Below are 20,368 nucleotides of genomic sequence, written 5' to 3' on the forward strand. Positions count from 1 at the left end.
ACTGAAAGGAACCTTCTTGGCTTACTCAGAGATGTGTTTTTGTAGTTTGCCTGTATACTGACATCACTAGTGCAAAGACCATAATCAGCTAGATGCACTTTGGCCAAAGTGACCATAATTCCAGTATCAGAAACATGGATCCTTTTCTGGTAACATTTGTCATGGATTTGTTATGCTCACACTGATCACATATGTTTGGTATCCTTATCAAATAAGAAAGCCTTTGATAGTGACTAGAAATATTCACTCTTTCTCACCCCAAACTTTATTAACTCTGCTATTTGTTCCCAACATACAAATTATGTTTACAGCAAAAACGCACCTTGAATAAGCATTGCACACCTGTTTATATTACAGAAAAGAATCTGATTGGTGAAATTGAAGAAAATGGAACAGATCTAGTGTCTTTATATTCTCAGCTCTTGCCATATGAGAATACAGCACCATTCTAGTCAAACCACAGTACATGCATTTTTTTAAGGTATGGCAACATACAGGATCTAATCCAGGATAGATATCTGATGCAGAATCATGTTTGGCTTTCTCCTCCCAGTCTGCATCAATCTCAGCTCTAGTTTACACATGAACTGAGGCTAGAGATAGGCACAGACAAAACAGATTGCAACACGTGCTGTCACCACTTGTGAGATGGGATTGTACAACAGAAAGACATTCACAGAAAGACAAAAGGACAAACTAATAGGGAAAGAGAACTAAGAATGTATGGATGGCTCACAAAGGTATGCCAGGTTTCTTCTTACAGCCCACTCAAATACCTTACCGCAGCAATGGCCTTATGGCCCTCGGTGACACTCTGGCTGAGGGCAAGGCCAGGTGTAGCTGGGCGGCTGGGCAGGGTGGCTGGCTGCTGCTTTCTCATGGATATCCCCATGGTATCCAGGCTCTGGCTGCGGCCTCTAATCACCCGCTGAACAGTGGGGAAGCAGGGAAACAAACAAACACAGATACACATATAGACCTGCACACAGTAGAGCAGTAGGAAAAGTACCACAGTTTGGGTGGAAAGGTGTGATAAACCAGCACCAAAACCACAGAAATCCTAATTCCTAGAAGACAGCATCTTAGATATTACCCATTTTTGGTCCTAGCCAATTCATGGAGCTCACTGCCAGTGGAGATCTCTTCCTCAAGTTTATTCTCTACTTTCACTTCCCTTTTCCTGTTGCAAAAAATAGAGATTCCCTACCAGTATCCCAGCAGATTGGATAAGACAGCATAATCTGAAGAATTCTTACCCAGTACAGGCTACAAAACAGAAAATCAAACTCCTGTTCAAGACTGTAAGGTTCAGTCTTGCATGAACTTGGGTGTTGGTTCCAAAGGGAAAGGAGCCATACTAAAGTCTGCAGCATCTGAAAAAGCTATTTTTGAGTTTACTCAGCCTTTTCCAGCCTTCTGCAAAGGTCATATGTCTACATGACATGCAAATCACAGCATCTGCTATAAGTCAGAAAAGGACATTTTGGGATAATTAGTGTAAGACCCAGATGGGTAGGAAATTCCTGTTTAGCAGCAAAGGCAGGATAGACTGATTGTATGTAAAAACACACCTCATCAAAGCATCCCAGTTCTGACCAAAGCTACGCATATAACTATATGTAAATGGATTAGTTTGACAGCCCTTAACAACTCTAACTAGCCCACCATGGTCATCTGAAGAAATAATGTATTTCTCTGTCCAGACAGCTAACTTACACAAAAGAAGTGGTGAGGCACTTCCACAGAAGTGGGAGAGGAAAAGTAGATAGGAAAATGATATAAGATTCTCAGTTCAAAACTCAGTTTTCCTGTTTGTACAAAAACTTTCCTATCTCGTATCATCTTGATCACTTTTAAAATAAGTTCTGCCACCTGATTAAAAAAAAAAAAAAGAAAAAGAAAAAGAAAAAGAACAAAGTGTAATCTACACTGAACAAAAGAAAGTAAATTATCTCTGGCTTTTAGAGAGTAAGTAAAGCATCACAGTTTCTCTAGATGGTACACTCACAGATACATTAGAAACGCTCTTGCAGTGGCTCTTGCAAATATTTCAGTTATGAGGAAAATTAAGTGAAAGAGATATGCTGTAGGAACTGAAAGCTGCTTGCTACTAGGTATTACTATTCCTCTTGCAAACACTCATTCCTTTTTCTGTAAGTCATGGAGTGACACCTCGTCTAACATTAGACGACAGCATGAAGCATAAAGAATTTCATTTCTTAGGGACAATAAGGAATTCCACCCTAAGCCACACTGTAGCTCTGTAGAAAGGCGCACAGGAAGGGGAAAATTTTTTCTTGAGACATATGGCAAAGGACAGTTGAAGATGCTCTAGAGAAAGGCTGCTGGATTGAAAGACTTCTTCTGTCTCACCCTAAGCACAGCTGACCAGCAGGGTGAATATTCCTTGGAGGGACACACAATGAGCTTGAGAAAATTATGAGCAACTGGGTAAAGGAATCAATCCACTATGGCTCACCTTGAAATTCTCAAGGAAGCTCCCACTGCCATTCTCTATCTTGTCATCCTCCCCTATGGGCAACCCCATCATACTGCGGCTGCGAAGCTGCAGCTCCTCAAAAAGGCTCTCCAAGAGGGCACTCCGAGTTCTTTCCTGCGTCAACATTAGGAATGAAAACACAACTATTATTGGGGGCGGAGGGATTATTTTTCCTGTTTTTGCAATGTCTCACGTCTGTCTTAAAAAAACAAAAACAAAACCAAACATCATGAAGATTATTTTAAACAGTATGAAGTGGTTTTAGATGTGGTTTTAGTGGTTTAGATTTTATGGAACATATTACAATAGTACCTAGTCATTTTAAACTCTTTCTAAAGCAAGTCATAAAGGACACCGGTACTTTTTTTACAGGTGATGAAAAAGAGGCATGAATTGAGGGCATTTTTTTCTAGATCAGGTAAGCAGCAGAGTGTGGAACAGAATTTTAGTACCTTGAACCAAAATCAGTGAGATCAGTACACATCCTGCAGCACAATACTGAGTTTCAGCTAAAACAGAATTTCCTCCAGCAAAATGCATGCATCATATTCCCACTCTTACTTGAGGATTAGATCTTTACATTAGGAGGTACCTGTTCATATTCTATCACACCTGCTGTGAAATACGAAGGAAGTATCACATAGCCAAGTATCATAACATTTCATCTTCCTTTTTAAAGCAACACAAAATAAGAAGTAGAAGTAAAAAGTTATACTGTATTTTCTTAATCTGGCAGTAATATAATTTTATAATTTTTAATGCAAACAACAAGGTAATAGACCCACCTCTAATTTAGCAAATTTATCAGCTCGATAGCAGCTGTACTCAGCATTGATGAGCTTGGCCAAAAGGAATTCACGAAACTCTGCACTCTGCAAAACAGGATGAAGACTAGACTAGAAATGAAAACAATGATAAAAATATCACATGAGAAAAGCTCTGCCTTTCTGCTCTTTAGACCTCCAAAGTCATGTAGCCAGACTGACAACACTGACTCAGAACTCCAGAGTATGTACCATATTACCCTGCCATCTAACAGTGGACAAGAGAAACAAGTCTTTCTAAATATGGCTGGATTTGGCAGAGGGGGTCCAAAGAAGGGGACCATATTACCATATTACCCTGCCATCTAACAGTGGACAAGAGAAACAAACCTTTCTAAATATGGCTGGATTTGGCAGAGGGGGTCCAAAGAAGGGGACGTCATCTCGGGCTGTGACTGAAACCTGAAAAAATATAAGGGGGAAAAAATAAGTATCATAACACAAGTGAGACTATCAAAGCCTTCAGACTACTATGGTATATCTGATCCCTCCTGAATAATTCACATATCGAAAAGAACTCAAATATGTTATCCCATGCATCCAGCTCTTTCTGAACTCAGTGAATAAATGTGCTGATTTATCTTCCAGAAATTCAGTCAGCTAGATGTGCACACAGTAAAAGCAACAAAACCAATAAAGTGAATTGGTTTTTAGAAATCTTTAATAACAAGCAGTATATTTGGAAAAAAAAAAAAAAAGCTTCTATTCAGCCGGCAAGATTTACCTCCACTAGAAGAACCTCTGTCAATGTGATTATAGTGATCTTTTTTTTTTCTTTTTTTTGACAGAGAATTTTCAGTGGAACTACACTACACAGTGAGGGGAGTATCTCAGTGACACCACCTCTCTGAGACACATATGGTACACATACAAAAGCACTTTCTCAGCAAGAGATAAGGATATCCATGTGGTTTTTTGTCTTTTTTTTTTTTTTAACCGTGCTCCTACCCGACATATCAATGCCAAAAAAGTAACTGTAATGAAGTTTTTATATAGTCAGTTGGCTCTTCACACCATTTACTTGTAATTATACACAGCTATCTTACCAGATACACACAGCAATTAAGAATATTTCACAGGCTTTTTTTTGCCAAGTTTGATGTGGTAGTTCAGATTTCTCACATCATAGGCCAGCACCCTTAATTACAAGGCCTCTCACACCCTCCCAATAGATATCTACCAGTTAAAATCCTGCCTTGCATTTTGTCAGGCATGTCAGCATCATATCTGTGCCTCGCAAAATTATGGAGAAGATTATTCTAGAAGTTACTGAAAAACATCTGAATGACAACACAGTCCTGCTTAACAAACTTAATTTCTTGCTACGACAAGGTTACCCACCTAGTTTACCAAGGGAAGCCTGTCGATGTGATCTTTTTGGATTTCAGTAAAGCCTTTGATACTGTCTCTCACAGCATCCTCCTGGACAAGATGTCCAGCATACAGCTGGAAAAACACTTGTGGGTGAGTAATTGGCTGATGGGCTGGGCTCAGAGGGTTCTAGTAAGTGGGGTTATGTCAGGTGGTGACCAGTCACTAGTGGGGTTCCTCAGGGATCCATCTTAGGGCCAGTGCTGTTCAATGTCTTCATAAATGACTTGGACACAGGACTTGAGGGAATACTAAGTTAGCCAATGACACTAAACTGGGAGGAGCTGTTGACACTCTCAGATGCAGAGAGGCCCTGCAGAGTGATCTGAGCAAATTGGAGAAATGGGCAATCACCAACTGCATGAAATTCAACAAGGGCAAGTGCCAGATATTGCACCTGGGGCACCGCAGCCCTGGCTGTACATACAGACTGGGGAACAAGATACTGGAGAGCAGTTCCGTGGAGAGGCATCTGAGGGTTCTGGTCAACAGCAAGTTGAACATGAGCCACCAGTGTGTCCTGGCTGCCAAGAGGGCCAACCATGTCCTGGGTTGCATCAAGCACAGCATTGCCAGCTGGACCAGGGAAGTGATTGTCCCGCTCTCCTCTGCACTGGTGTGGCCTCACTTGGAGCACTGTGTGCAGTTCTGGGCACCACGGTATAAAAAAAGATACTGGAGAGTGTCCAGAAGAGGGCTACAAAGTTGGTGAAGGGTTTGGAGGGGAAGCCATATGAGGAGCAGCTAAAGTCACTTGGTTTGTTCAGCCTGGAGGAGGGTGTTGTGTATTGATAAGGATCATGGCTGAAAACATTGTAGCGAAACTAGTTCATCCAGCCACAGGAGATGACACATTCAGTATAGGGTGAACTGCGATTTACATATCAACAACAAGCTAACAAGCCACAGCCCAGGCCAGCTGGCCAATACTGGAGGTGGGGGGATGAGCTGGAGGGTACATAGCTCCATCTTCTGATATGCACAGCTTGGCAAACAAAGGGGAAAAGCTCAGACCCTTCAACATGGCCCCGGATTTGTCGAGACTTGTCGATCTTTCGCAGTCACCCCTTTCCCCCGCAGACTCTTCTCTACTCGGAGGGCTATAAAAAAAGCTCGCTTAAAACAGCACTGATAGGGAATCCACCATCCTGAGGACCCTCAGCCCACCAGCCTCACCACGGGAACTAGACTAGACATCGGAGGATGCTGCCCCCCTAAACTACAAACCCCAGCATCCTCGCTGCGGGACACCGGAGGGCATACACACATCTCATCATCCACGCTGTGGAGCCCTAAGAGTGACTGGATCCCTCATCTGTTTTTTTCTTCCTTTCTCTCTGCTCTTTCCGTCTCTCCTTTTTTCTATACCCCCATTTCTTTGTCTCTCCTTCTGTGAATGGTGATATATTACTCTCTTTCTCTCTCTCTTACACCTTAGTTTTCCTTCCCTCTGTACCACTCTTTTTCTCTCTCTCTTCCTTTTGAACATATAAGAGTAACATTATCTTAAGCTCTGCTGTTGGATTCTTCTAAGTCCCATATTATAGCTACTAATGGTTGCCAATACATGGCTCGTAGTAGGACTCTTGCTGTTAATGTATTGATAAGTTCTGTGATATCATAAACTATTTTTGCAAAGCCACTATTTGCTGTAACTAGTATTCCAACACATACTTTTAGTAAAACTCATAACTGAATTGGACCCCTGGAGTGATTGTCTGTCATTCACTTCACATAACCGCACAGAATTAACCGACAGTTAACTCACACCTGGTCTCATCTGTTGAGTCAGGGCGTGTGTCGCATTCAGAGTTAACTCATCCCTCATCCCATCTGTTGGGACAGAACAGAGGGGAGGCTCTACAGCTTCCTCACAAGGGGAGAAGGAGGGGCAGGCACTGATCTCTTCTCTCTGGTGACCAATGACAGAACCCAAGGGAACAGCAGGAAGATGTGCCAGAGGAGGTTCAGGTTGGACATGAGGAAAAGGTTCTTCACCCAGAGGGTAGTGGAGCATTGGAACAGGCTCCCGAGGGAGGTGTCACAGCCTGTCAATATTCAAGAAAAGACTAGACAGTGCCGTCAGGCATACAATGTGAACTGTGGGGTTGTCATATGCAGGAACAGGAGGAGATGGACTCGATGATCCCTGTGGGTCCCTGCCAACTCAGGACATTCTATGATTTTAATTTTCTCATTGCAAAAATTGATTCAAATAAATAAATGCCATTAATATTCCAATTTAACCACAAGGCACTAAAGCTTAAGTAAATGGGAAAATGGATGGAAAAAAAATTTCCTTCAGTCTCTTAAGTACTAGAATACTCTCAAGGCAGAATGAGTTAAACGCCCTTTTGAAAAGCCTTTACAGAAAATCCTGCATTGGCTCTAGGGTCCTGACTGGGACTATTTCATTAAATGATACAGGCAACCCTATTACAGTAACCAAAACAATGGCATTGCAGACAGGGAAAGATGAAAACAATAGTAGGAAGAGACAAGACAAACGGTAACCTTCCCCAGCTCTTTCTCATGTCATTAAATGAAATCCAGTAAATTTCTGTGCCCTATAAAACAGAAAGCAAGACAAGAACTAGGACCCTATGCCCCTCATCAACATGAAGCTATCAATGTTCCTTGTGCTATGTCCCTGATCAATATGAAGCTATCATATATACCAGGCTCCCCATAGCACAAGGAACAATAGAAGGTGGTTACTCCACTCCCAGCACACTTGTTGGTGGGAAAAGAGATGGGTATCCTGTCCAAATTTTTATATTCTCGGTGTTCTTGTAGATTTCCAAGGCATAAGGACCAAATCAACATTTCTACATAATACGAGACATAGCACTTTGATTAAAATGTTTCTACAATAGAAACATCACAGAACCTGAGTTTCTGTATATTTTCTTCTCTCTCAGCATGACTGAAAGTTGAGCATAAAGTTACATAGGCATCCATACAGAGTCATGTTACAGTGAAAGAGCTGTGTGCAAAAGCTGCAGACAGGGAATTGGTTTTCTAGTAGAGCTTCTTTCAACTGGAGGGCCCAAACAGGTAGCACTTCCCTGACAGATGGGAATCCTGTTCTGGGATCCCCTGAAGCAGATGTAGCTGGTTTGAATTCCATAGATTAGGCCAACCAGCTGCATCTGAGCTGCAGTCTCCGGCAGGGCAACCTCTCAGCGCTGTGCTCTGCAGCATGAGCAATGCAGACATAGCTTTCAGTTAGGTGAATGAGTTTTACCTGACTTATATGATGCAAGCAATACATCCCCCAAAATGGCATAAATTTTTCCTTGTGCTCTTTGATGTAAACAACAACAACAACAAAAAATCTGAATTTGTCCTGCTTCAATTCCCAAGCTTTAAGCTTCAGAAATTCATCAGCCCCTTTGAAAAACATACAAGTATATTCTAGTTCCATGTGTAGATTCTTAATAAATTGATTGAATTACTCTTTCATTTTCTGTTTGCTAGGTAGAGGCACTAAGCAGTCCTGCAGTAAAACACTTGCATTCCAGAATCTTGGTCTTTGTCAGCCTCACCTCCTAGCCCCATCCAGATAAAAATGTATTTATGAAATCTGAATACTCAACAAACATGAACAGAGATTGCTAAATAGCAGCAACCACACTAAATAGGGAGGACCTATGTGAACCTATAGAATAGAGAACAGCATAGCAGACTGGAGACTCCTGGTCAGAGAACAGAGAGTGTGTGAAGGGCAAGGAGAGATGGTGGCAGCTACTGGATTTCTAGGTCTACTGGTAATAGATCTAATTATTGCCTTTCACTGAAAATTGATCCAAAGAAATAAATACCATTAATATTCCATATTGATCAAGTTTGCTAAAAGTGCAAGCAGAGCTGTTAGGATGACAGCTGGCTGAATCCGCACCTCTTCCAAAAGCCCAAGAACAGGTTTCCACTTCAAGGATCAATATCAGCAAATCAGTACAGAGGAATCTATTGGCTCTGTTCACCTTGTAGAAAGTGTCCCCAGTTGTGTCACGAGTGAGCTGAACTACCACATAAGCGTGTAGGAAATTAGAAGCAATCATATCAGGGACAAAAGGTGTGCTTTCATCCTGGAAGATGATGGCTACAATGTCATTCCCAATGTGACGCTTCCGCTGAAGCTAGAGACAGAAAAATAATAAAGTGAGAAGGCAGGTGAAAAAGAGTAGAACAGTACAATGGGCCCTTAAATACCAGTCTATTTAACATCTTCAGTCCATCTGTTGAACCAAACCCCTCATCAATTAATTTTACCATTACTCCAGCTATAATTCCCACTGTTATGCAATTAGGCATTCGCCCCTCTAACTAGCCCCACATTGAATACCCCTCCCCTCTTAGCCACACAACTGAATTCCTTAGTTCCCCTTCCAATACCTGCTGGGAATCTCCCTCTGTGAAGGGCAGCTTTGTAGACACAGGAAACATGATCTCCTTGCCTCGGAAATTTGTATACACTGACTCAGTGCCCGTTTGACATCTAGTGACATCCAAGCCTCCCCGAAACCTGAGCAAATCCATACCACACCATAGATAAGGCAGGACAGAGATGAGGAAGTGGAAAGAAATGAAAATATATCAGTAACAGTACCTTGGTACATCAATATTATCAAAGGTGATTTTAAGAAATCACTGATAGTGGGGCATCACATCTTCCCAAAACAAATGCACTGCCTGAAGCAGCACAATGTTTCTGCTGATGAACATGCTCGCTAAAAGCTATGAAGCTAAACCAGGAATCCTCAAAGGAGCTACTTTATTTGGCATTCTTCTGAGAAACACAAACCGTATTTTAGAACTACCAAAAGGACAGGCTACCCCACAGAAAGAGACTGAAACAATACTGACCCCTATTATTGTGAAACAAACTTACATTCGCACAGTCAAATAAAATTATTCTCTGCTGCCACTGTGGGTCAGATTCAGACACCAGAAGAGAAACGAAACACACCATGCCTTAAAGCGAAAGAGCAACAGGGCGCACTGTGCAGGATTGTCCCTGATCTATAGCTGAGAGCAAACACTTGTGTGCTTGTCAGAGAGATTGTGTCTTGCGTGTAAGTGTCTGGGAGTTTGGCACAGGTCAGTGTGGTTGATTCGATAATCAACGTCTAGGATACTTGCAGAGCGGTCCCTGTTGGTGTGGGGACAGTCTGCGTGTAAGTCAGTCTGTGCTCGTTAGCGCCTGCTGTATCTATCCGTCGCTCTGCACGCGTGTGGGTCCATGTCTTTCTCTCCACAAGCATGTGAACTGATTTCGTCGCACATGTGCATCTGTGCTAGTGTTGAGCTCAGCGGAGTGTGCCTCTCGACACTTGGTGTGCTTTGGCTGTGCCTGTGTGTAACACAGCACAGCCATGACTGCTCCAGTGAAGAGAGACCAGGGAAATCATCAAGGCAGAGTCTAGAGGGGAAAACCGAAGAGGGATTGACGTGTGCTCGACAGAGACGGATTCCCTGCGCTGACATTTCTCAGTAACACGAGAAGAAATCAGAGCTGTAGATCGACCGGAGAAATGTTTCCGAAGACGCCATTTAGCGTATGAACAGCAGCGTGCGCGGCTTTCAGGAGTGTGCCTGAAGAGTGCCAAAACCAGCAGAGCCTGTGCTCAAAAGCTGGTGGCTGTGTGACTGCATTGATGCACGTTCGCGTGTCTGCGAGTGTATAGACGGCTGTTTCATGTTCACACAAAAAGGCACCTGGTCGGGTTTTTCTTCTATGCGTGCACACGCGTTTCCGTTGTCTCTTCGGAACAGACGTACCGCTCTGCATGCTAAACGACGTGGTAAAAGGCGTCTGCCTATATTTTGGTAAACAACCGAGTGTGCGTGTTCCGACAGCGGCATTTCCGCAGACGACTCCACAGAGCCAGTTCTCAAAACCCCGCACACCAGGATTGAAAGGATTAACCAAGCAATTTCACCGGTGCGCGCAATCACATATTCTGACGGACGTCTTTCATGCCACAGCAGCACGAACGTATTTGCGTTCAAGCCTGTATCAGAAACAATGTGTGGACCGAGGATCTGTTGGTATTTTCTCCGTACGACATGCCTCGTGGTAGCTTACTTGCCGAGCACTTAGCCGCTTAGCGATACACACGCTGTCCAATTGGGTTTGTGACACATATACAGTCAAATTTCAGTGTGTGTCAAAAACCCCCATGGACAGGGTGTGTGTCAGAATTCCCCTTGAACATTTTGTGTGTCACAAAACCCCTTGGACACTGGGTGTCTCACAAACCGCCATGGACCGTCTGTGTGACACATTCCCCATTGGACAGCATGTCAGTCACAAACCCCGTTGGAATGTGTGTGTGTCACAAACCCCGTTGGACTGTGTGTGTGTCACAAACCACAATGGAAAGCGTGTGTGTCACAGACCCGAGTGGAGAGCGAGTGTGTGACACAGAACATTGGACTGTGTGTGTGTCACAAACCCCTTTGAACGGCGTGTGTGTCTCAAACCCCATTGGACAGGGTGTGGGACTCAAACCTCATTGGAGAGTGTGTGTCACAAACCCCATTGGACAAAGTGTGTGTCACAAACCCCTCTGGACAGCGTGTGTGTCAGAAACACCATTGGACAGTGTGTGTGTCACAAACACCATTGGACTCTGTGTGTGTCACAAACCCCATTGGATAGTGTTTGTGCCTCAGACTCCCCTGGACAGTGTCTGTGTCACAAAAGCCATTGGAAAGTGAGGTTGTCATAAACCAGTTTAGAGAACGTGTGTGACACAAAACCAATTGGACAGTGTGTGTGTCAAAAACCCCATTTGAAAGTGTGTCTGTCTCAAACCGAAATGGACTATGTGTGTGTCACGAATTCCCCTGGACAGTGTCTCTATCTCAAACCCCATTGGACAGCGAGTGTATCGCAAACTCCCCGAGACAGTGTATGTGTCTCAAACTCAATGGACTGTTTCTTTCTGACAAAAAACAATAGACTGTGTGTCTCAAACGCCATTTAACTGTTTGTGTGTCACAAACCCTTTTGGACAGTGTGTGTTTCAGAAACACCATTGGACAGCGTGTGTGTCAAAATCGCCGTTAGACAGCATGTGTCACAACCCCCCTGGACAGTCTGTGTGTCAACAAAAACCACTGGTCAGTGGGTGTGTAACAAACCCCATTTTCCAGTGTGTGTGTCACAAACTCCCATTGGACAGTGTGTGTGTCACAAACACCATTGGACAGTGCGTGTGTCAGAAACCCTCCTGGACAGCGTGTGTGTCTCAAACCCCATTAGACAGCGTGTGTGTCACAAACACCCCTGGGCACTGTGTGTTTCATGTACCCCGATTGGACAGCGTGTATGTCACAAACCCCTTTGTACTACATGTGTGTAACAGTCCCCGTTTTACATTGTGTGTGTCACAAACCCCAATACACAGTGTGTGTGTCAGAATTCCCATTCGACATTGTGTGTGTCACAAACCCTCTTGGACACTGAGTGTGCCACAAACCACCATGGACCGTCTGTGTGACACAAACCCCATTGGACAGCATCTGTGTCACAAACCCTATTGGAGAACGTGTGTCCAACAAACCCATAGGACAGTGTATGTGTCACAAACCCCTTTGGATAGAGTGTGTGTGTCACAAACCCCATTGGACAGTGTGTCAGTCACAGACTCCGTTGGACTGTGTGTGTCACAGACCCCCATTGAACAGCGTGTGTGTCACAAACACCATTTGACAGTGTCTCTGTCTCAAACCCCATTGGACTGTGTGTGTGTCACAAACCCCATTGGACAGTCTGTGTTTCACAAACACCATTGGACAGTATCTCTGTCACAAACCCCTTTGGACTGTGTGTGTGTCACAAACCTCATTGGACAGTGTGTGATTCAGAAACACCATTGGACTGTGTCTCTGTCTCAAACCCCATAAGACTCTGTGTGTGTCACAAACCCCCGTGACAGTGTCTCTGTCTCAAACCCCATTGGACAGCGAGTATATCACAAACTCCCCTAGACAGTGTGTGTGTCACAAACCCCCCTGGACAGCGTGTGTGTAACAAACCTCATTGGACAGTATGTGTGTCACAAACCCCATTGGACTGTGTGTGTGTGTCACAAACCCCGTTGAAGTGCATGTGAGTCACAAACACCATTGGACTGTGTGTGTGTCACAAAGTCCCTTTGGACTGTGTGTGTGTGCAAACCCCATTGGACAGTGTGTATGCCACACATCCCCTAGACGGAGTGTGTGTCAAAAACCGCATTGGACAGTGTGTTTGTTACAAACACCGTTGGACTGCGTGTGTATGTCACAACCCCCCCGGACTGTGTGTGTGTCACAAACCCAATTGGAAAGAGTGTGCGTCAGAATCCTGAATGGACAGCGTCTGTGTTACAAACCCCATTGGACAGCGTGTGTGTCACAAACCCCCCTGGACAGCGTGTGTGTAACAAACCTCATTGGACAGTATGTGTGTCACAAACCCCCATTGGACAGTGTGTGTGTGTCACAAATCCCATTGGACAATGTGTGTTAGAAACTTCTTTGGACAGTGTGTGTGTCAGAACCCCTCCTGGACAGTGTGTGTGTCTCAAACCCCATTGTACAGTGTATGTGTCACAAACACTTCTGGACAGCGTATCTGTCACAAATCTCATTGGACAGTATGTGTGTCACAAACCTCCTTGGACATTGTGTGTGTCACAAACTGCCATGGACCGTTTGTGTGACAAAAACCCATTGGACAGCATCTGCTTCACAAACGCCCCTGGACAGGGTGTGTGTCACAAACCCCATTGGACAGCGTGTGTGTCACAACCACCCCTGGACAGCGTGTGTGTCACAAACCCTATGGGACAGTCTGTGTGTCACAAACTCATTTGGACTCTATGTGTGTCAGAAGTCCCATTGGACAGCGTGTCTGTCAAAAACCCCGTTGGAAAGTGTGTGTCAGAAACCGCGTTGGACAGTGTGTGTGTCACAAACGCCCCTGAATAATGTGTGTGTCACAAAAACCATTGGACAGTGTGCTTGTTACAAACTACGTAGACAACGTGTGTGTCACAAACCCAATTGGACAGCGAATGTTTCGCAAACCCCCCGAGACAGTGTGTGTGTCTCAAACTCCATTGGACTGTCTGTGTGTTACAATCCCCATTAGACAGTGTCTGTGTCTCAAACCCCATTGGACTGTGTGTCTCTCACAACCACACCTGGACAGTGTCTCTCTCTCAAACCCCATTGGACAGCGAGTGTGTCACAAACTCCCCTAGGTAGTGTGTGTGTCTCAAACCCCATTGGACTGTGTGTGTGTGACAAACACCATTAGACAGTGTGTCTGTCTCAAATCTCATTCAACTATGTGTGTGTCACAAGCCCCATTGGACAGTGTTTGTGTCACAAACAGCATTGGACAGTGCGTGTGTCACAAACCCTCCTGGACAGCGTGTGTGTCTCAAACCCCATTAGGCAGCGTGTGTGTCACAAACACCCCTGGGCACTGTGTGTGTCACATACCCCATTGGACAGCCAGTATGTCACAAACCCCTTTGTACTACATGTGTGTAACAGTCCCCGTTTTACATTGTGTGTGTCACAAACCCCAGTACACAGTGTGTGTGTCAGAATCCTCCTTTGACATTGTGTGTGTCACAAACCCTCTTGGACACTGTGTGTGCCACAAACCACCATGGACCGTCTGTGTGACACAAACCCCATTGGACAGCATCTGTGTCACAAACCCTATTGGAGAATGTGTGTCTAACAAACCCATAGGACAGTGTATGTGTCACAAACCCCTTTGGACAGAGTGTGTGTGTCACAAACCCCATTGGACAGCGTGTCAGTCACAGACCCCGTTGGACTGTGTGTGTCACAGACCCCCATTGGACAGCGAGTGTGTCACAAACTCCCCTAGGTAGTGTGTGTGTCTCAAACCCCATTGGACTGTGTGTGTGTCACAAACGCCCCAGGATAATGTGTGTGTCACAAAAACCATTGGACAGTGTGCTTGTTACAAACCACGTAGACAACGTGTGTGTCACAAACCCCATTGGACAGTGTGTGTTTCACAAACACCATTGGACAGTGTCTATGTCTCAAACCCCATTGGACTGTCTGTGTGTTACAATCCCCATTAGACAGTGTCTCTGTCTCAAACCCCATTGGACTGTGTGTCTGTCACAACCACCCCTGGACAGTGTCTCTCTCTCAAACCCCATTGGACAGCGAGTGTGTCACAAACTCCCCTAGACAGTGTGTGTGTCTCAAACCCCATTGGACTGTGTGTGTGTGACAAACACCATTAGACAGTGTGTCTGTCTCAAATCTCATTCAACTGTGTGTGTGTCACAAGCCCCATTGGACAGTGCGTGTGTCACAAACACCATTGGACAGTGCGTGTGTCAGAAACCCTCCTGGACAGTGTGTGTGTCTCAAACCCCATTGGACAGTGTGTGTGTCACAAACACCCCTGGGCACTGTGTGTGTCACATACCCCATTGGACAGCCAGTATGTCACAAACTCCTTTGTACTACATGTGTGTAACAGTCCCCGTTTTACATTGTGTGTGTCACAAACCCCAATACACAGTGTGTGTGTCAGAATCCCCCTTCGACATTGTGTGTGTCACAAATCCTCTTGGACACTGTGTGTGCCACAAACCACCATGGACCGTCTGTGTGACACAAACCTCATTGGACAGCATCTGTGTCACAAACCCTATTGGAGAACGTGTGTCTAACAAACCCGTAGGACAGTGTATGTGTCACAAACCCCTTTGGACAGAGTGTGTGTGTCACAAAATCCATTGGACAGCTTGTCAGTCACAGACCCCGTTGGACTGTGTGTGTCACAGACCCCCATTAAACAGCGTGTGTGTCACAAACACCATTTGACAGTGTCTCTGTCTCAAAACCCATTGGACTGGGTGTGTGTCACAAACCCCACTGGTCAGTCTGTGTTTCACAAACACCATTGGACAGTGTCTCTGTAAAAAGCCCCTTTGGACTGTGTGTGTGTCACAAACCCCATTGGACAGTGTGTGATTCAGAAACACCATTGGACTGTGTCTCTGTCTCAAACCCCATAAGATTGTGTGTGTGTCACAAACCCCCGTGACAGTGTCTCTGTCTCAAACTCCATTGGACAGGGAGTTTATCACAAACCTCCCTAGACAGTGGGTGTGTCACAAACCCCCCTGGACAGCATGTGTGTAACAAATCTCATTGGACAGTATGTGTGTCTCAAACCCCATTGGACTGTGTGTGTGTGTCACAAACCCCGTTGAAGTGCATGTGAGTCACAAACACCATTGCACTGTGTGTGTGTCACAAAGTCCCTTTGGACTGCGTGTGTGTCGCAAATCCCATTGGACAACGTGTATGCCACACATCCCCTAGACGGAGTGTGTGTCACAAACCGCATTGGACAGTGTGTTTGTCACAAACACCGTTGGACTGTGTGTATATGTCACAACCCCCCCGGACTGTATGTGTGTCACAAACCCAATTGGAAAGAGTGTACATCAGAATCCCGAATGGACAGTGTCTGTGTTACAAACCCCATTGGACAGTGTGTGTGTCACAAACCCCCCTGGACAGCGTGTGTGTAACAAACCTCATTGGACAGTATGTGTGTCTCAAATCCCCATTGGACAGTGTGTGTGTGTCACAAACCCCATTGAACAATGTGTGTTAGAAACTCCATTGGACAGTGTGTGTTTCCCAAACACCATTGGACAATGTCTCTTTCTCAAACCCCATTGGACAGTGTCTCTTTCTCAAACCCCATTAGACTGTGTGTCTGTCACAAACCCTCCTGGACAGCGTCTCTATATCAAACCCCATTGGACAGCGAGTGTGTCACAAACCCCCCTAGACAGTGTGTGTGTCTCAAACCCCATTGGACTGTGTGTGTGAGACAAACACCATTAGACAGTGTGTCTGTCTCAAATCCCATTTAATTGTCTGTGTGTCACAAGCCTCATTGGACAGTGTGTGTGCCACAAACACCATTGGACAGTGTTCTTGTTACAAACCACGTAGACAACGTGTGTGTCTCAAACCCCATTGGACAGTGTGTGTTTCACAAACACCATTGGAAAGTGTGTGTGTCTCAAACCCCATTGGACAATGTGTGTGTCACAAGCGCCATTGGACAGTGTGTGTGTCACAAACACCATTGGACAGCATGTGTGTAAGAAAGCATCCTTAACAGTGTGTGTGTCTCAAACCCCATTGGACACTGTGTGTGCCGCAAACTGCCATGGACCGTTTGTGTGACAAAAACCCATTGGACAGCATCTGCTTCACAAACGGCCCTGGACAGGGTGTGTGTCACAAACCCCATTGGACAGCGTGTGTGTCACAACTACCCCTGGACAGCGTGTGTGTCACAAACCCCATTGGAAAGTGTGAATGTCACAAATCCCATTGGACAGAGTGTGTATAAGAAACCCCATTGAACAGCATGTGTGTCAAAAACCCAATTGGGCAGCGTGTATTTCACAAACCCCATTGGACAGTATGCGTGTCAAAAATCCCCTGGAGAGCATGTGTGTAATAAATTCCATTGACAGTGTGTATGTCACTAACAACCCTTGACAGCCTGTCTGTCACTAACCCCATTGGAAAGTGTGTGTGAAGCAAACCCCGTTGGACTGTGTTTGTGTCAAATACCCCCCTGGATAGGGTGTGTGTGTCACAAAACCCATTGGACAGTGTGCTTTTTACAAACCACGTTAGACAACGTGTGTGTCACAAACACCATTGGACAGTGTGTGTTTCACAAACACCATTGGACAATGTCTCTTTCTCAAACCCCATTGGACAGTGTCTCTTTCTCAAAACCCATTGGACTGTGTGTCTGTCACAAACCCTCCTGGACAACGTCTCTATCTCAAACCCCATTGGACAGCGAGTGTGTCACAAACCGCCCTAGACAGTGTGTGTGTCTCAAACCCCATTGGACTGTGTGTGTGAGACAAACACCATTAGACAGTGTGTCTGTCTCAAATCCCATTTAATTGTGTGTGTGTCACAAGCCCCATTGGACAGTGTGTGTGTCACAAACACCATTGGACAGTGTGCTTGTTACAAACCACGTAGACAATGTGTGTGTCACAAACCTCATTGGACAGCGTGTGTGTCACAAACCCCCCTGAACAGAATGTGTGTAACAAATCTCTTTGGACAGTATGTGTGTCACAAACCCCATTGGATAGTGTGTGTGTCACATACCCCATTGGACAACGAGTATGTCACAAACCCCTTTGTACTACATGTGTGTAACAGTCCCCGTTTTACATTGTGTGTGTCACAAACCCCAATACACAGTGTGTGTGTCAGAATCCCCCTTCGACATTGTGTGTGTCATAAACTCTCTTGGACACTGTGTGTGCCACAAACCCTCTTGGACACTGTGTGTGCCACAAACCACCATGGACCGTCTGTGTGACACAAACCCCATTGGACAGCATCTGTGTCACAAACCCTATTGGAGAACGTGTGTCTAACAAACCCATAGGACAGTGTATGTGTCACAAACCCCTTTGGACAGAGTGTGTGTGTCACAAAGCCCATTGGACAGTCTGTGTTTCACAAAAACCATTGGACAGTGTCTCTGTCACAAACCCCTTTGGACTGTTTGTGTGTCACAAATCTCATTGGACAGCGTGTCTGTCAAAAACCCCGTTGGAAATTGTGTGTAAGAAACCGCATTGGACAGTGTGTGTGTCACAGACCCCACTGGACAGTGTGTGTGTCACAAATCACGTGGGATAGCGTGTGTGTCACAAACCCCACTGGACAGCGTGTGTGTCACAAAACCCATTGGACAGTGTGTTTGTCACAAACCACATTAGACAACAAGTGTGTCATAAACCTCACTGGACAGTGTGTGTTTCACAAACACAATTGGACTGTGAGTGTGTCACAAAGCCTCCTGGACACTGTGTGTGTCACACACCCTATTGGACAGAGTATGTATCACAAACCCGATTGGACAGCGTATGTGTCACAAACGCCCCTGGACAGGGTGTGTGTCACAAACCCCATTGGAAAGTGTGAATGTCACAAATCCCATTGGACAGAGTGTGTATAAGAAACCCCATTGAACAGCGTGTGTGTCAAAAACCCTATTGGACAGCGTGTATTTCACAAACCCCGTTGGACAGTATGCGTGTCACAAATCCCCTGGACAGCATGTGTGTAATAAACCCCATTGACAGCGTGTATGTCACTAACAACCCTTGACAGCCTGTCTGTCACTAACCCCATTGGAAAGTGTGTGTGACGCAAACCCCGTTGGACTGTATTTGTGTCAAATACCCCCCTGGATAGGGTGTATTTGTCTCAAAATCCATTGGACAGTGTGCTTTTTACAAATCACATTAGACAACGTGTGTGTCACAAACACCATTGGACAGTGTGTGTATCACAAACCGCATTGGACAGTGTCTCTTTCTCAAACCCCATTGGACTGTGTGTCTGTCACAAACCCTCCTGGACAGCGTCTCTATCTCAAACCCCATTGGACAGCGAGTGTGTCACAAACCCCCCTAGACAGTGTGTGTGTCACAAACCCCATTGAAGTGCATGTGAGTCACAAACACCATTGGACTGTGTGCGTGTCACAAAGTCCCTTTGGACTGCGTGTGTGTCGCAAATTCCATTGGACAGCGTGTATGCCACACATCCCCTAGACGGAGTGTGTGTCACAAACCGCATTGGACAGTGTGTGTGTCACAAACACCATTGGACTGTGTGTGTATGTCACAACCTCCCCGGACTGTGTGTGTGTCACAAACCCAATTGGAAAGAGTGTGCGTCAGAATCCTGATTGGACAGCGTCTGTGTCACAAACCCCATTGGACAACGTGTGTGTCACAAACTCCCCTGGACAGCGTGTGTGTAACAAATCTCATTGGACAGTATGTGTGTCACAAACCCCATTGGACAGTGTGTGTGTGTCACAAACCCCATTGGACAATGTGTGTTAGAAACTCCTTTGGACAGTGTGTGTGTCACAACCCCTCCTGGACCTTGTGTGTGTCTCAAACCCCATTGTACAGTGTGTGTGTCACAAACACTTCTGGACAGCGTGTCTGTCACAAATCTCATTGGACAGTATGTGTGTCACAAACCCCCTTGGACACTGTGTGTGTCACAAACTGCCATGGACCGTTTGTGTGACAAAAACCCATTGGACAGCATCTGCTTCACAAACGCCCTTGGACAGGGTGTGTGTCACAAACCCCATTGGACAGCGTGTGTGTCACAACCACCCCTGGACAGCGTGTGTGTCACAAACCCTATGGGACAGTCTGTGTGTCACAAACCCGTTTGGACTCTGTGTGTGCCACAAGCCCCATGGGACAGCGTGTCTGCCAAAAACCCCGTTGGAAAGTGTGTGTCAGAAACCGCGTTGGACAGTGTGTGTGTGACTGACGCCCCTGGATAATGTGTGTGTCACAAAAACCATTGGACAGTGTGCTTGTTACAAACCACGTAGACAACGTGTGTGTCACAAACCCCATTGGACAGTGTGTGTTTCACAAACACCATTGGACAGTGTCTATGTCTCAAACCCCATTGGACTGTCTGTGTGTTACAATCGCCATTAGACAGTGTCTCTGTCTCAAACCCCATTGGACTGTGTGTCTGTCACAACCACCCCCGTACAGTG

At 45.4% G+C, this 20,368-nt stretch overlaps 2 protein-coding genes across 2 annotated transcripts in view; one reads left to right on the forward strand and one right to left on the reverse strand.

The window, feature by feature from the left end:
- LOC308047828 (rap1 GTPase-activating protein 1-like) overlaps nt 1–9,237 on the reverse strand; it is a gene marked incomplete at both ends in the record, with an annotated part of 28,880 nt that extends 19,643 nt beyond the window's left edge. The window contains 6 exons of the mRNA XM_080356593.1: nt 782–928; nt 2,480–2,614; nt 3,286–3,372; nt 3,655–3,726; nt 8,682–8,837; nt 9,094–9,237. Coding sequence (XP_080212719.1) covers nt 782–928; nt 2,480–2,614; nt 3,286–3,372; nt 3,655–3,726; nt 8,682–8,837; nt 9,094–9,237 — 741 coding nt within the window. The remainder of the gene's footprint in view (nt 1–781; nt 929–2,479; nt 2,615–3,285; nt 3,373–3,654; nt 3,727–8,681; nt 8,838–9,093) is intronic.
- Nucleotides 1–20,368, forward strand: part of LOC308042135 (rap1 GTPase-activating protein 1-like) — a gene marked incomplete at both ends in the record, with an annotated part of 189,226 nt that overhangs the window by 47,981 nt on the left and 120,877 nt on the right. The gene's annotated exons all lie outside the window — the stretch shown is intronic.

Source organism: Nesoenas mayeri (genome assembly GCF_963082525.1).
Source record: "Nesoenas mayeri genome assembly, chromosome: 1".
NCBI lineage: Eukaryota > Metazoa > Chordata > Aves > Columbiformes > Columbidae > Nesoenas > Nesoenas mayeri.